The sequence below is a fragment of the Phyllobates terribilis genome, unplaced genomic scaffold (genome assembly GCF_046119375.1).
Source record: "Phyllobates terribilis strain yellow unplaced genomic scaffold, ASM4611937v1 Scaffold_181__1_contigs__length_3860067, whole genome shotgun sequence".
NCBI classification, from domain to species: domain Eukaryota; kingdom Metazoa; phylum Chordata; class Amphibia; order Anura; family Dendrobatidae; genus Phyllobates; species Phyllobates terribilis.
The window spans coordinates 2,927,243-2,944,603 of record NW_027362941.1 but is presented as its reverse complement, the minus strand read 5'-3'; the positions used below and the strand labels follow the sequence as shown (position 1 = coordinate 2,944,603).

The following is a 17,361-nucleotide window of genomic DNA, read 5'->3' as shown; positions in this document are numbered from 1 at the left end:
CCAGATGACCTGGCCTCCACAGTCACCAGACCTGAACCCAATCGAGATGGTTTGGGGTGAGTTGGACCGCAGAGTGAAGGCAAAAGGGCCAACAAGTGCTAAGCATCTCTGGGAACTCCTTCAAGATTGTTAGAAGACAATTTCTAGTGACTACCTCTTGAAGCTCATCAAGAGAATGCCAAGAGTGTGCAAAGCAGTCATCAAAGCAAAAGGTGGCTACTTTGAAGAACCTAGAATATAAGACATATTTTCAGCTGTTTCACACTTTTTTGTTAAGTATATAATTCCACATGTGTTAATTCATAGTTTTGATGCCTTCAGTGTGAATGTACAATTTTCATAGTCATGAAAATACAGAAAAATCTTTAAATGAGGTGTGTCCAAACTTTTGGTCTGTACTGTATATATTTTGGTCTTGGATGTCTCTCAAATTTTTAGATATACAACAAATATCTGTTTCTTTCTTTGACTAGTTTCTTGAGGGTAAAGTAGCTGTATCAGATGTGTTCCTGTTGAGGATTTTATGCCTTGTTTTTCCAGAAGGCCTGTAATCAAGAAATGAGAAGCTCTGAGGACCATTATACTGTGTCTTGTTTACATGAATCACTATTGATATCTAGTACCATATCAAGGGACTGGAGTGATTTAGAATTGTTAAATATGGAAAACATAGCCATTCCTAGTATATCTGCATTGCTAATTTGGTAATTCTATAATTTATTTGCCCAGTCTGGACTCCTGAAAGTAACTCTCTATTTGTTCCTGTCTCTTTTATGCCATCTGGTAGGTCATAGTACTGTTCTGATTCATTGATAACATTGGGATGTAGATACATATAATAAAGCAACCTGAAAACAAGACCTACAGCAATAAATACTATGTTTGTTACAATAATAATTGTTCCATAACTATCCAAAATGGATGAAGACTTGCATATTACCCAAGTCATGACAAGCATAACACTGTCTATGATGATGAACACATGGTATACAAAACATCTGTAGAGTGTTCTTCCATCTGCAATGTTAAACCATGAGAAGTAAAGAATTATGGCCACTGTAGCCCTGTAGCCAATTTCTAGGCATTTGTGCTTCATAAATGTTGTATTCTGCAGTGTAGCCCATAGAAAGAAAGCTGACCAGAGCAAAATAAAGTGCACAGCAATCATCCAATGGAAAGTGACTGTGAAGAGTGTGATGCATAGGATACGGGATGAGATTAGGCAAAAGTTCCATAAATAGTAGATGGCTGAAGAAAGGATGCTAAGCTTCTGCTTTCCCTTTAGGAACAGTCTCAGTGATTGATGGTAATCCAGAATTGCCCAGCTGATACAGATAAATGACACGGAAATGCTGACATCTAAAAAACAAACAAGGGAGTTAGTTTTGTAGCATCATCTTACAGTTTCTTTAAAGGTAAAAAATGTCCCCTGTCAGGGCGACACCGGCAGGATCATACAATATCCCACCACTGCCACCAATTTGTCAGGGATTCGCACATGCACGATCCCGATTACTTACTATGTAGTTACCGGCAAGCGAGCAGTGAGTGTTAGGCGTACACACCTCCGAATTCCAACGCATGGAATATGTGTATACGCCCCCGTACGATCACTGCCAGTTTCACAATAAACCAATTAAGATTATTCGCTGCAAACACTGATCAGTTTTAAAATATAATACAGACCTGATCAGACGCCTGCTTTCTGGGCTTCGGGAGAGGAACGATTACAGAGCACAAGAAATAGAACTATTACATTTTATATTTAATCCAAATGGTGGCAGTGTTTATGAAAAAATATACAAAAGGTTTTACAAAGGGATACAATACATAATATATAGTTAGACAAAATAAAAAGGGATTAACAGAAGAAGTTACAAGACAGATCGCAGAGACTATTCAGTTTAGCTGGAGGGGAGGCGCTCCAATAGACTGTTATGGAACGGGACCCGTGCTTACAAAATATGTATCTCCTGCCATGAGTACAGACCCATCTTCAGCTGGATATTTTTTTGCCGAAGGGGGGGCCCAGCCCACACACTCCCCCTGTGATGACCTCACATGGGCTGCTTCATGGTTTTATTACAATCTCTAATTTAACTTCTCGCTGGTTGATTGCCAAAGTTCGCAAGTAATACCATATTTTTTATTGCGAATTTACTTTTCTTAAGAAACCAGACATGACATCGCTGCTGTCCGTTATTTTGTATTTTTGCGTTATAGCTCACTGGCGGAGCGTACAGATAAAGAAAAATATGCGTACTGTTCCTTAGCTAACCCCTCCACTAAAAATGTGTCCCATCACAATCGGAATTATAGAACTTCCGATATTTCATATTTCATGTCTGTGTCTGCAAGACTGCAGATTGAACACATGTGCAAATGGGGATGTGTAGGGTAGGGTAGATTTCCTTTTGAGGCTTAATGAGCCGTTTCCTCTTTCTTTCAATCTCTGGCCCCTATGCTCAGGTGTCTATTTATCACAGGTCTCTGGTACTCCTTTGTCCATTTGTATGGTAATTAGCCTGGAGAATTGAGTTTGCCACCTCTTTTGTACATGATATTTGCATAGTAACAACTGGCTAGAGTGTGAGCTCTTGCTCCTTGTGAGTAATATAGGGGAGGGGTGATGAGAGGTTTGGAGGCAGAGAGAGTGATTTCACAGGGAGAAAGGGGTATTAATATTTGCATTTGGGGGTAAGTGTCTAAGCATGACACTTGGACACCTCAAATACAGCAGCCCCTGGAAATAGGAGCCTGCATTCGTATTGAGGCTGCTTCTCCTGCCTCTAGCTGTGACCCTGACTGAGACACCTCTCCATTACTTACACCAGGGCTTCATGCCAGCTGTGATATTTGACAATTCACAGCTGTCATCAACCCTAACCACCATTATTCCGATTTACCAACGCACCAGGGCAAATCGGAAAGAGCTGGACAAAGTGCCAGAATTGGCGCATCTAATTTGATGTGCCAGTTCTGGGGCGGCTGCGAGTTAGTATTTTTAGGCTGGGAAGGTCTCAATAACCAAAGACCAGCTCGATAATATCAGCTCACAGCTGTTTGCTTTACCTTGGCTGATTACCAAACAAAGAGGGGTCCCCACGTCGATTTTCATGCCCCCTAGTGTTTAAAAGTGGAAATACCACACCTTTTAAAATTATTTTTCATATTTTACTTCATTAAAAGCATGATATTTTAAAAAAAAAAACTTTACATTTTTCAATTGTTGAAAAAAATTTACTTTATTCCTCTGAGAGCTGACAATGTTCAGAGGTAGGCACGCAGCGGCTACAGGCACCGTTCACAGCATTGTGAGCAGTAGATGTGAGCACACCCTGGCACTTTGACAGCTCGCTCTACACCAGAGCATGCTTACAGCTGCTATTCACAATGCTGTAAACGGTGACTGTAACTACTCTGGACATGCCTCTGAATCAGCAGCTACTGGGAGGAATAAAGTAATTTTTTTTTTGCCGGTAGATGCATTTTCCGTAAAACTGCATTGTAACTTTTTACCTGCAGAAACTTTTGGGTTCATGTCAGATTTCCTTTAAAGCTAATGCTAAACTGGAGTCTGGTTGTGCAACTATTTATGATGGGATTTTAAAAAAAATTATATTGTGGCTGCAGAGCGAAATAAAAATTTTTTGGGCTTCTCCAATGCGGAGATGTCAAAAAAAATATTTGGCATTTAATGAGTTAGCTTTTGATAAATCCAAGTGGGTGTTCTCAAATAGTTTTCACTGGGGACGTGTACTACTTCTCCCTGTATGATGCTGACCAATCTTTAACAGGAAGTAACACTGCAGAATAAGAACAAGCCCTCACAATAGCTTAAGGTTTCTCTGTGTGTGAGATGTAATGATACGGCTTTGATCTCATTGTCTAACCTCCCATATGGTTAGAGAGTGCTGGTAGATGGGAGCACAGATGACTCACCCTTCAAATAAGGTCCCTGTGAGCAGGGCCAGGACAAGGTAGTGTGGTGCCCTAGGCAGATGATGACGATGGCACCCCCCCTTTCCCCATGAACCCTCAGCCCCCATGTAAAGGAATGGATCAGAGATTAGGGCAACAGGACCCCTAACGCACCCCCTCCACTCACCCGCCGATGGGTCAGGGTAAGGAGCTCTGACGACCATTTCCACTAGATTTGTTACCTATTTCACACAAAAAAAAACACAGCAAAAGTAAAAAAAAAAAAGTGTTATAATTTAGAGGTGAGTTTCAACATGAAGTGTTTTCATAGTTAAATATGGAATCATTCATTGATTGCAGACCATTTACTGGATACCAGGGAAAAATAGCGATATTGATTCCGGACATCCTATATTTTAAATGTCAAACCCAAAGACAGTCATAGAAACTAATATTACTTAACTATAATGGGGGCTGTTTGGTTTCAATTAAGGCATGCAGCATTTGGCGAATACCCCAATGGAAGCTAAACAGACCCCATATACGTTTGATGGTTTTCTTATCAGTCATGCAACACATATATTGCAACAAAACTGATTTTGGTTCTGTTGTCATATTCCTGTACTGATGGTGGTTCCGGTCTGGTATTCCTGTACTGATAGTGGTTGTGGTGACATCTTTGTGTACTGATGGTTGTTCAGATGCAGTATTCATGTACTATTGATGGCTCTGGTCATTTATTAACATAGTGATGATGGTTCTGGTGCTATATTCATCACCAAAAGCATCATTATTACATGAATACATCACAAGAGCCATCAACAGCACATAAAAAAGGCACCAGAACCATCATCAGTAGATGGGTCGCTAGAACCTACATGAATACATCACCAGGATCAGAAAGAAGGAAAAAAGATATACAGTCATATGAAAAAGTTTGGGCACCCCTATTAATCTTAAGCTTAAAGTTTTATAAAAATTGGTGTTTTTGCAACAGCTATTTCAGTTTGATATATGTAATAACTGTTGGACACAGTAATGTTTCTGCCGTGAAATGAGGTTTATTGTACTAACAGAAAATGTGCAATCTGCATTCAAACAAAATTTGACAGGTGCATAAGTATGGGCACCTCACCAGAAAAGTGACATTAATATTTAGTAGATCCTCCTTTTGCAAAAATAACAGCCTCTAGTCGCTTCCTGTAGCTTTTAATGAGTTCCTGGATCCTGGATGAAGGTATTTTTGACCACTCCTCTTTACAAAACAATTCCAGTTCAGTTAAGTTTGATGGTCGCTGAGCATGGACAGCCCTCTTCAAATGATCCCACAGATGTTCAATGATATTCAGGTCTGGGGACTGGGATGGCCATTCCAGAACATTGCAATTGTTCCTCTGCATAAATGCCTGAATAGATTTGGAGCGGTGTTTTGGATCATTGTCTTGCTGAAAGATCCATCCACTGCGTAACTTCAACTTTATCACTGATTCTTGAACACTATTGTCAAGAATCTGCTGATACTGAGTGGAATCCATGCGTCCCTCAACTTTAACAAGATTCCCAGTGCTAGCATTGACCACACAACCCCAAAGCATGATGGAACCTCCACCAAATTTTACTGTGGGTAGCAAGTGTTTTTCTTGGAGTGCTGTGTTTTTTTTGCCACCATGCATACCGCCTTTTTGTATGACCAAAAAACTCAGTCTTGGTTTCATCTGTCCACAGGACCTTCTTCCAAAAAGAAATTGGCTTCTCCAAATGTGCTTTTGCATACCTCAGCAGACTCTGTTTGTGGCATGCTTGCAGAAACGGCTTCTTTCGCATCACTCTCCCATACAGCTTCTCCTTATGCAAAGTGCGTTGTATAGTTGACCGATGCACAGTGACACCATCTGCAGCAAGTTGATGCTGCAGCTCTCTGGAGGTGGTCTGAGGATTGTCCTTGACTGATCTCACCATTCTTCTTCTCTGCCTTTCTGATGTTTTTCTTGGCCTGCCACTTCTGGCCTTAACAAGAACTGTCACTGTGTTCTTCCATTTCCTTACTATGTTTCTCACAGTGGAAACTGACAGGTTAAATCTCTGAGCCAGCTTTTTGTATCCTTCCCCTGAACAACTATGTTGAATAATCTTTGTTTTCAGATCATTTGACAGTTTTTTTGAGGAGCCCATGATGCCACTCTACAGAGGAAATTCAAACAGGAGAACAACTTGCAAAGTGGCCACTTTAAGTAGCTTTTCTCATGATTGCATACACCTGGCTATGAAGTTCAAAGCTTAATGAGGTTACAAAACCAAAAAAAGTGCTTTAGCAAGTCAGTAAAAAGTAGGTAGGAGTATTTAAAACAAGAAAATGATAAGGGTGCCCATACTTATGCACCTGTCAAATTTTGTTTGAATGCAGATTGCACATTTTCTGTTAGTACAATAAACCTCATTTCAAGGCAGAAACATTACTGTGTCCAACAGTTATTACATATATCAAACTGAAATAGCTGTTGCAAAAACACCAATTTTTATAAAACATTAAGCTTAAGATTAATAGGGGTGCCCAAACTTTTTCATATGACTGTATGTAGACCATAGTGATCATCTCAAATAATGTTTTATTTATTAATACCAAAATAACAAAAACAAGGCAGAAAAAGAATCTTAAACATTTAAAAAGCACAAAAAATGACTATATGCAGACAGACAACCAAATTGGTCTAGATATAAGCTAGGTGATCCTATCCCATGGTTCCAGATCCAAAAATATTAGTACATGGTTAGTCAATTTGGTATATTACTAAAAAGTGCACTAGATACACAAAATAAAGTGCATTGTGCAACCATAACCTCATGTATATTAAACTCAAAACATGGACATATTGTAAACAGAAATGTCATAACCTCAGATTTGATATGCATAAGACATGCAAAGCAAGGTTTGCATTGAGCCAATCTATAACAAGTCTGTTGGTGACAAACTTGTTTAACAATACTTGCTATATGAACACTTCATTTCAAGATGCAATAGGCAGATGTAAAACACTTGCAGTGTCATTATATAGTGAAGAGCCATGTACAATTCATTCAGACATATTCCCCCAAATATACAGTACCAGTATGACCAAGATGTTATGAGAGAGATATCGAAAATAGGGATCCTATATGAAATAACATGGGCATAAGCAGGGGCGGGCTGGGCTGGGTGGCAGAGGGGCAAATGCCCCCCAAGCCGGTCCTCCAGCAGAGGTTTTGGGCCGTCAGCCATCACCTCAATATACTGCCGTGGCCACTTTCCTCTGCACGGACCCTCCCATCAGAGCACGTGGCCTGACGGGAGGGCGCGCTGCCTGACAGAAGGGTGTGCGCAGAGGAGAGTGGCCGCCGCGCTAGTGAAAGGGGGATGGCCCGTGGGCCCATAGGTAAGTAGGGATCAGCGTTGGAATGGCAGAGGTGAGTATTTATTTTTTTTAATCTGGGGCCATTATACTGTGAGGGGCACTATGCGGAGCCATGTATACTGTGTGCAGCAGTGTGCGGTGTCATGTATACTGTGTGCAGCACTGTGCGGTGTCATGTATACTGTGTGGAGCACTATGCAGGGTCATGTATACAGTACGGAGGACTATGCGGGGTCATATATACCGTAGGGAGGACTATGTGGAGCCATGTATACAGTACGGAGGACTATGCGGGGTCATATATACCGTAGGGAGCACTATGCGGGGTCATGTATACAGTACGGAGGACTATGCGGGGTCATGTATACTGTGTGCAGCACTATGCGGTGTCATGTATACAGTACGGAGCACTATGCGGGGTCATGTATACAGTATGGAGCACTAAGCGCGGTCATGTATAGTGTGTGCAGCACTATGCGGGGCTATGTATACAGTACAGAGCACTATGCGGGGTCATGTATACTGTGTGCAGCACTATGCGGGGTCATGTATACAGTATGGAGCACTAAGCGCGGTCATGTATAGTGTGTGCAGCACTATGCGGGGCTATGTATACAGTACAGAGCACTATGCGGGGTCATGTATACTGTGTGCAGCTCTATGCGGGGCTATGTATACAGTACGGAGCACTATGCGGAGCCATGTATACAGTACGGAGCATTATGCGGGGCCATGTATACAGTACGGAGCACTATGTGGGCCATGTATACAGTAAGGAGGACTATGCGGGGTCATGTATACTGTGTGCAGCACTATGCGGAGTCATGTATACTGTGTGCGGCACTATGCGGTGTCATGTATACAGTACGGAGCACTATGCGGGGTCATGTATAGTTTGTGCAGCACTATGCGGGGCTATGTATACAGTACAGAGCACTATGCGGGGTCATGTATACTGTGTGCAGCTCTATGCGGGGCCATGGGTACAGTACGGAGCACTATGCGGGGCCATGTATACAGTACGGAGCACTATGCGGGGCCATGTATACAGTACGGAGCACTATGCGGGGCCATGTACACAGTACGGAGCACTATGTGGGCCATGTATACAGTAAGGAGGACTATGCGGGGCCATGTATATAGTACGGAGGACTATGCAGGGCAATGTATACAGTACGGAGCACTATGCGGGGCCCATTATTCTGTATGGAGCACTATGCGGGGCCCATTATTCTGTACGGAGCACTATGCGGGGCCCATTATTCTGTATGGAGGACTATGCGCGGCCCATTATTCTGGACGGAAGACTATGCGCGGCCCATTATATTGTACAGAGGATTATTCTGTACGGAGCAATATGTGGGGTCATTATACTGAACGGAGCACTATGTGGGGCCCATTATTCTGTACGGAGCACTATGCGAGGCCCATTATTCTGTATGGAGGACTATGCGCGGCCCATTATTCTGGACGGAAGACTATGCGCGGCCCATTATATTGTACAGAGGACTGCGGGGCCCGTTATTCTGTACGGAACACTATGTGGGGTCATTATACTGAATGGAGCACTATGTGGGGCCATTATTCTGTATGGAGCACTATGTGGGGCCATTATTCTGTATGGGGCACTATGTGTGGCCATTATTCTGTATGGAGCACTATGTGGGGCCATTATTCTGTATGGAGCACTATGTGGGGCCATTATTCTGTATGGGGCACTATGTGTGGCCATTGTACTGTATGGAGGACTACACTGTGTTACATATTATTATGCAAATAATATTTTCTCAGATTTTCCCAAATTACCTATATGAATTGCAGTCATTGTAATTTTCCAGTCAAATAACTATTAGAGTACAATTGAAAGGTTTTTGTACAAACTGCCTATGATAACAGTATATTTTTAAAAAAATAAAAAACTTAAACTGCAGTCAAAATGCATGTTCCAAATTATTATGCACAGCAGAGTTTTCAACATTTTCATTTTAATAAAGAACAAAAAAATGGTCATTTTTGAAATTATAAGCATTAGCAGGTTATTACAAACTGAAATCAAACAGTTTTCAACTCAAAACTTTATTCTAGGTGATGTTACACTTGCACATAGGACCCCCAGGGCTCGCGCGCGGGCGACGAAGTACCGGCGGCGCATGCGCCACCCACCACCCATAACGCTACTTTCAGGTCCTGTACCGCCGTTAATTAACTTGCGGTCATGTGGTGCACCACATGACCACACTGAGTGTGTACTTAAAGGTCCTTACACTCATGACTGATCATGCCTCTTGAAAAGGCTAATGATTCCCAGGCGAGACGTACGTTGGGGCACCACCTTGCCACGGATTACCATCTTCCCAGTGCTCTCTATTTATTTGTGGTAAGGCATTTGATGTTCATTGACTAGGGTTGCAAGTTACTATGACAGACTGCTGTCCTAAGCTGATATCGCTATTTTCCCTTAGTCGATATTGCTTTTCCAGTTGGTTTGCCTTGCCCTGCTCTTTCCCATTTCCTTTGCTTTCACCCAATGCAATGGTTGGGGATTTATGAGCTAATGAGCGCTGTGTGTTTTTCTTGATAGCATGCACCTTCCATTTATCCATGCCATGACTAGAGTATTTATGATGTGATGTGTATTTATTGAATATAATTATTAAAATTTCTATTGCTTTCTACCATTCTACTCCTGGTTTCTCTTTTTTTCAAAACATGGCACCTTGTAGCTAAGATTTTTAACATGATTCTGCCATAGGGACCTATGGTAAACAGATAATATAAACAATATGCAGACTCTAGGACACACTCAGGCAGACTTGGGTATAATATCGCACAGGAGGAGACGCAAAGGTTGAATACCATTACATAAACATAAGTAAGATGCCCCCAGGAAATCAAGTTAGCTGGATGCTGCTGATGTGAGCTCCAGACCCAAACATCAAAATCCAAGTTTAATCGAAGAAAATAAGGGCCATCTACCAATTAGACACCCTGCAATCACTTAAGAAGACCTTCTTGACCCTTTTGAGGCCACCCCAACATCAAGAAGAAAGAAGAACCATTGCGGCCTACATACAGGTCTGAAGCCACAGCCTTTCCTGCCTGCACCTACCAGATCTAGAGGTGCAGGAAATCTTACGGGGAGAGGTCTTGGGAGCTCAGTTGTGGATGTGTGCTGCTTCTTCGGGCACAGGAGGTCTGGATGCCCTAGTGAGATTGGGACCCACAGCAACCCTGCGCCTGGAGATCATTGTAGACTGAAGACAGAGGACCCCTGAACAGGAGAAACTTAAGTTACAGCCTGCAGCTGAGTAACTGTGAGTACTGAGTTGGGGATTTCCCCTCCTAGCAGCTGCTTCTGCAGGAAGCCTGTTGTTAACATAACTGCTGTGATCCTGAATTTGCTATCTGGTTCAGGATAACCCTCACTGGAAGACAGCCACAGGAAAATCACCTGGCTATAAAATATGTGCCTCCCTATACTTGTTAATTTAAGGCCTGTTTGTACATAAATACAATCCATTGTTTCCAACTTATATGCTGTTGGTTTACAATCTGCAGCCACCTACTGGCCATCTGATCAAACCATATTTCCAGCTACAAAGAAACCACAGGACTCCTAAATTGGCATAAATTCCTCAGATAAGCACACTGCCACACAGTGCCTCAATTGCTTGACTACATTAGCTATCACAAGCAAAAATTAGCCCACTAAGGGCACATATGCGGGCCTCAACTGGAGCTAAAATGAGGGGCTGAGTTCCATACCCTGGATGACTGTCCGCAGGCATCTAGCACATCCTGCAAAAACACTAGTGCATGCCCTCATCATCTCCCGCCTCGACTACTGCAACCTCCTGCTCTGTGGCCTCCCTTCTAACACTCTCGCACCCCTCCAATCTATCCTAAACTCTGCTGCCCGACTAATCCACCTGTTCCCCTGCTATTCCCCAGCCTCTCCTCTCTGTCAATCCCTTCACTGGCTCTCCATTACCCAGAGACTCCAGTTCAAAACCCTAACCATGGCATACAAAGCCATCCACAACCTGTCTTCCCCATACATCTGTGACCTAGTCTAGGTACTTACCTGCACGCAACCTCTGATTGTCACAAGATCTCCTTCTCTACTCCCCTCTTATCTCTTCTTCCCCCAAAATCGCATACAAAATTTCTCCTGCGCATTCCCCCTACTCTGGAACTCTCTACCCCAACACATCAGACTCTCGCCTACCGTGGAAACCTTCAAAAGGAACCTGAAGACCCACCTCTTCCGACAAGCCTACAACCTGCAGTAACCAACGGTCCACCATACCGCTGCATGACCAGCTCTACCCTCACCTACTGTATCCTCACCCATCCCTTGTAGATTGTGAGCCCTCGGAGGCAGGGTCCTCTCTCCTCCTGTACCAGTCACTGACTTGTTTTTGTTCAAATTATTGCACTTGTTGTTTGCTATGTATACCCCCTTTTGAACATGTTAAGCGCCATGGAATTAATGGTGCTATAATAGTAATAATCCTAGTACTCTGACGTCATAGCAGAAAACTTATCATACGTGGGTTCAATTTCTTAAATACACGTAATGCCGAAAAAGGGGCGTCGAAACAAAAGGCAAACCGCCCCATCACAGACCTCCTCATGGCGTCATCAGCGAGAAGAACCTCCATATCTGCTGCAGTCCCTCTCCCTTCGCCTGATATGCCACAAGTGGAAAAAGAAGCCACTGACACAGAACAGCGAGCCCAATCTGAGTTTATAATAACGACATCAATGTTGCTTAAAAGTATGCAAGAAACCTTTAGAACCGAGCTAGCCTCAGCCATGGAGACTTTCACAGCTCAACTTAATGAAATTTCACTGCGCAATCTGACCTGGAGAAAAAAATGGATACCACCGCTGATGCTTTAAAGGAAGATCAGTTCTCTCTACAACAACATGCAGAACGCCCAGCAAGAGAATGGAAGGAGGCAGGCAGATCAAGGAGCCGACCTACATGTTTTACCTGATCTGAACGAACAAAGACCTCTGCTTTGTCACAATTAAGATCATCGTATGACTTTCTACATCATGACTGATTTGATGACACATCGATCTTGATTCTTTACAGCTGGGATCTGTTTAGATGTTAGAAGCTACCCTTTCAAGGTTTTACCAGTATATAGTTTATACAAAGAGCTGCACATATGAACTGCATCCCCGCTGCTACTAGGTTTAATGTCAGGCTATTTCCCTTTCAAATATCTTATAAACTCTGTTTTTTCTGAGATATATTGTGATTGAAAATATTCCTCACAAGTTATGTTCTTGCAAATTGACTAATACTGTTAACTACCATGATAAGTTAAGCCTGCATATTATTTAATAATACTAGGACTAGAATTGATATGACCTATGACCTGTTAGGCTCAAGTTCAGGGATTTAACATGTTGCCCATACTTGGCGATTGTTTGGGATCCCCCTGTTAATATGGTATACCACATCACCAACCAAGTTGGGTGCTTCACCCATTTCTTTTTATAGTATGTGTTCCTTTTTCTAACATTGGGAACCATTCCACTGAACACTACGAATGCTTTTTTGGTGCAAAGATCTGGTCAAGTCTGACAGGTGATAAGAGACCTCAAATAAAAGAAAAGGTCACTATACTATGCAGAATCTTTATCATTATGTGTAGGGTCTTATCCCATAATGTCCGTGGGTTTAATTCACCCACGAAACATAAAAAAGCGCTGTTGGATTAACATAACCCTGACGTACTATGTCTACAAGAGACACATTTTTCTTCCTCTTCTTGCCATAAATACTTTAACTCACATTATTCCAGATTTCTCATCTCCTCTCATGAAAAAAAAAACAACAGTGGCGGCTGTCTTTCTCCAAAATAATTTCCCATTGCAAATCACAACTTCTTACTCAGACTCAGAAGAGTGCTTTATTATTTTATTCGGCTCACTTCAAGGACAAGAAATCTGCATAATCAATGGCTATTTACCTACATCAGCACAGCTAAATACGTTCAGGAAAATTGTAAACCATCAACCATTAAATATCACAATATAATATGGAGATTTTAACTTTACCCTGAACCCTGACTTGGATAGCACTGCACAGAATAGGTCAGATGTGACTAAATCAGATAAGAAAAAAATGAATTTACTCTTAAAACAATTTAGCCTGGGAAGCAAATGGGCAGAGGATAGGCTACACTTACTACTCCCCTATACACAAGACCTATTCAAGAATCGACTTCATACTAACAAAGACCAGTTCCGTATCATCAGTGTTATACTCACATATCATCCAGTCATCCTGGTCAGACCATCACTCAGTTCTAACAGTATTTCAGTTTAATATTAATAGTTTCAGACTATTTAAATGGAGACTAAATGAAGCCCTAATCATTGACCCAGCTATAGCCGCTCAAATCAAGAATGATCTTGATAACTTCTTTCTGATTAATAACACAGAAGAGGTAACTCCAGGCATGACTTGGAAGGCACATACAAAATATATCACAGGAACACTAATTAAAATGGTGTCCCAAAGTAAAAAAAGAAAGGTCAGAACTCCAATCTAGTCTAAGGCTGTGTGCCCACGTAGCGTTTTTCAAGCGTATATGCTGCGGAATTTCCGCAGCGTAAACGCTTGAAAAACGCATGTATATCCGCACCCCATGGTCCCCAATGGCATTCCGCAATGTCAATGCCCATGCTGCGGATTTTTCCGCAGCGTATATGCTGCGGTCAAAAATCCGCAGCATGTTCATTAATTTTGCGGAAGCGCAGCGGAATCAATGTGCGGATGGTACCCAAGTCTGGAGGAGAGGAGTCTCTCATCCAGACCTGAGTACCAAAGAACCTGTAAAAAAAAGAATAAAATAAAGTTTATACTTATCTTCTGATGTTTTCCCTCCGTCGCGCTGTTGTCTGAAGGACCTGCCACGTCATTGAGTCATGTGACCCACCACATGACTCAATGACGTCACCGCAGGTCCTGCACACAACAGCGTGAGCCGCTCAAGCCTCCGGACGGGGCAGAGAATGCATCAGAATGTGAGTATAAAGTTTATTTTTTTATTTTTTACCATTCTGAACAAGTTGTCAAGCACTTTTCCAAGTGATGCTTGGAGAAGTGCTTGATAACCCGCATGCGGAAATGCATGCAAAGACGCCTCACAAACGCTTCTACCTGGCGGGAAAACCGCATGTAATATCCGCATGCGATTTTCCCACCAGGGAGAAGCGTAAAAAATATGCTTCAGGTCCGCAACGTGGGCACATAGCCTAAAGGTGAAGCTATGAAAACTAGAAGTGGTGAACTAAACTTCCCCGTCCTTATACTTACATAAGCTGATACAGGAGGTAAAACTCCAATTAGATGCAGTCCTATCCACTAAAACTGAAAATACCTTAAAATGGGCTCAGGCTAGACCAAGAGATTCTTTAAACACAGTCTTCTCAATAAAGGATGCCAATGGCCATACCACATCCCATCCTAATAAAATCTATGATGCCTTCCACATATACTATCAGAAGCTTTATTCGGCGCCGCAGTGCCCTACCCCACAACTGATGCAAGATTTTTTTTCAACACATACATTTGCCTAAAATCTCAGATTCAGCAGCCCAACAACTTCTTTCAGAAATAACAGATGAAGAAATCATTTTAGAAATAAAACGCCTTAAAAATGGAAAATCTCCAGGGCCTGATGATCTTACAGCCATCTATTACAAAAAAATGTTATGAAGTCCTCCTCCCCCACATCAAGAAATGCTATAACTTGTTATTACAGGGCAACCAGATGCCCCCAGAATTTTATATGGCACATGCGAGTGTAATACCTAAACCCAAATGAGACCCATTTCTAACAAAAAAATCATAGGCCTATATCACTTCAGATCTTAAAATATTGACATCAATAGTAACTCAAAGAAGAAATACTTTACTTCCAGCACTAATTCACCACGATCAAGTGGGATTTATTCCAACAAGACAAGCTCTTGATAACATTAGGCGAAACTTAAATATTACATATAAAGCAAAGACGAACAAAACACTGCTTAATGATGTTGGCACTAGACATCGAAAAAGCATTTGAGTCCATCTCGTTGCCTTAACTCTTTAATACCCTAGCCTTATATGGATTCCCACCTGGTCTCATCGCTTCTTTAAAATGACTTTGACTCGCCCACAGCATACCTAAAACTCCCTTCTACCAAACCGGTACCTATTAAGATACAGAGAGGAACACCGTAAGGCTGCCAATTATCAATGGCATTATTTGCACTAGCTATGCAAACCCCCGGCAGAAGCCATAAGGGAACATCCTGATATTAAAGTATATCAAGGGCAAGGATCACGTCATGACTACAAAGTCAGCCTGTTCGCGGATGACCTTCTTTTAACCGTAACACAACCCTTAATAACTTTCCCAAACCTCTACTCCCTTCTACGTAGATTTGAAATTATCTCTGGCCTTAAAATTAATGTTAATAAATCTGAAGCAATGTTTATCAACACTCCTATCTTCATGCAAGACCATATAATATCCCAATTCGGATTCATTAAAAGGGAGCATTATCTGACCTATTTGGAAATAAATGTAACCACAAATAAATTAACACTTTTTAAATGGAACTATGCCCCTTTAAACCCTTTACCCCCGAGGGTGGTTTGCACGTTAATGACCAGGCCAATTTTTACAATTCTGAACATTTAACTTTTTTCACAAAAATGTTACTTTAGACCCCAATTCTTTTATTTTCGCAAGGATAGCAGGAAAAAATGGATCCGAAAATTTGTTTTGCAAATTCTCCTGAGCACAATATGTGGGGGCAAACGGGAGTGCTCGGAAGGGAGCATCCCTGTGCTATACAGCCTGTCAGTGCTGCACAGAGAGGTTACTTTGATCATGCATTGCGCATGATCAAAGTAACTTCTTGCTGTCTGGTGACATGACAACCATTGGAATCTGCAGAGACGGCGTGGGATGTCGGAGAGGAGGTAAGTATAAGTGCTTACCTCCCCTTGCTCCCAGAATGTTGCGATCGACTTCGATCGCAGCACTTCAGGGGTTAATGTGCTGGGCACTGTGCGGGACCGCTCATAGCACATAGCACCGGGTGTCAGCTGTATCAATCAGTTAGCACCGGGTGTCAGCTGTATCAATCAGTTAGCACCGGGTGTCAGCTGTATCAATCAGTTGACACCCGGCGGCGATCGCGCCCGCACAGCCTGTGTGCTAGCGCCATCACCAGGGCTTATTAATACGTATCTGGTCCAATAGGCCTAGGGCATAGATGCGTATTAATACGTATAGATGTCAGAAAGGGGTTAATCCAGCAACTCCAGACTGACCTCAACAAGTGGACATCCTCATGCCTTTCCTGGCTAGGCTGTATTAATCCAATAAAAATGGTAACACTACCACGTTTTTTTATACCTATTTAGATCTTTATCTATAGTAATACCTAGTAAGATCTTTTCAGACATACATTCACTAAAACACCCCAGGATATCCCAACGAATTATGTTCTATCATAGGCGACAAGAAGGAGTATCACTTCCCAATTTCTCCCTATATTATAAGGCTGCGCAAATGCATTTTCAACCCTTTCGGGCGAGGGATTTTCTCACTACTATACTCCATATTTAACCTTCCCGAGGCAGAAGAAAAACTACAGTGTATAGAGCAATGGGAAAACGATCTAGGAATCACTATGGCCATTGATCGATGGAATCCATGTTGTGATGTTTTCTTATCAAAAGGTAGTAATCAGACTTCACTTACTGAGACATTATTGAAAGTCCTACACACAGCCTACTATGTCCTGGTAAAACTACATAAAATGTATCCTAATGTCACAGATAAATGTTTCATAGGGTGCAATGCCCCAGGAGGCATGAAACATATTTGGTGGTCCTGTCCTCTGGTGATAACTTTCTGGCAGGAGGTTAAATCCTTTATTAGGGATATTATGGGGGAGTCTGTCCGGCCTGATCCAGCAGCATTATTGTTTGGAGACAAGTCAGTAGGTTTGACTAATAAAACCT

At 42.1% G+C, this 17,361-nt stretch overlaps 1 protein-coding gene across 2 annotated transcripts in view; it reads right to left on the bottom strand.

The window, feature by feature from the left end:
• Positions 1–344: 344 nt before the first annotated feature.
• Positions 345–17,361, bottom strand: part of XKR8 (XK related 8) — a 98,812-nt gene continuing 81,795 nt past the window's right edge. Inside the window, exons 3-4 of one of the 2 annotated variants that reach the window (XM_073664977.1) lie at positions 4,109–4,163; positions 1,265–1,359 (exon numbers count right to left, since the gene is read on the bottom strand). In XM_073664977.1, coding sequence (XP_073521078.1) covers positions 4,120–4,163 — 44 coding nt within the window. In that variant the 3' untranslated portion in view covers positions 1,265–1,359; positions 4,109–4,119. Of the gene's footprint in view, positions 1,360–4,108; positions 4,164–17,361 lie in introns of both variants that reach the window. The other variant, XM_073664975.1, reaches the window with a different exon arrangement.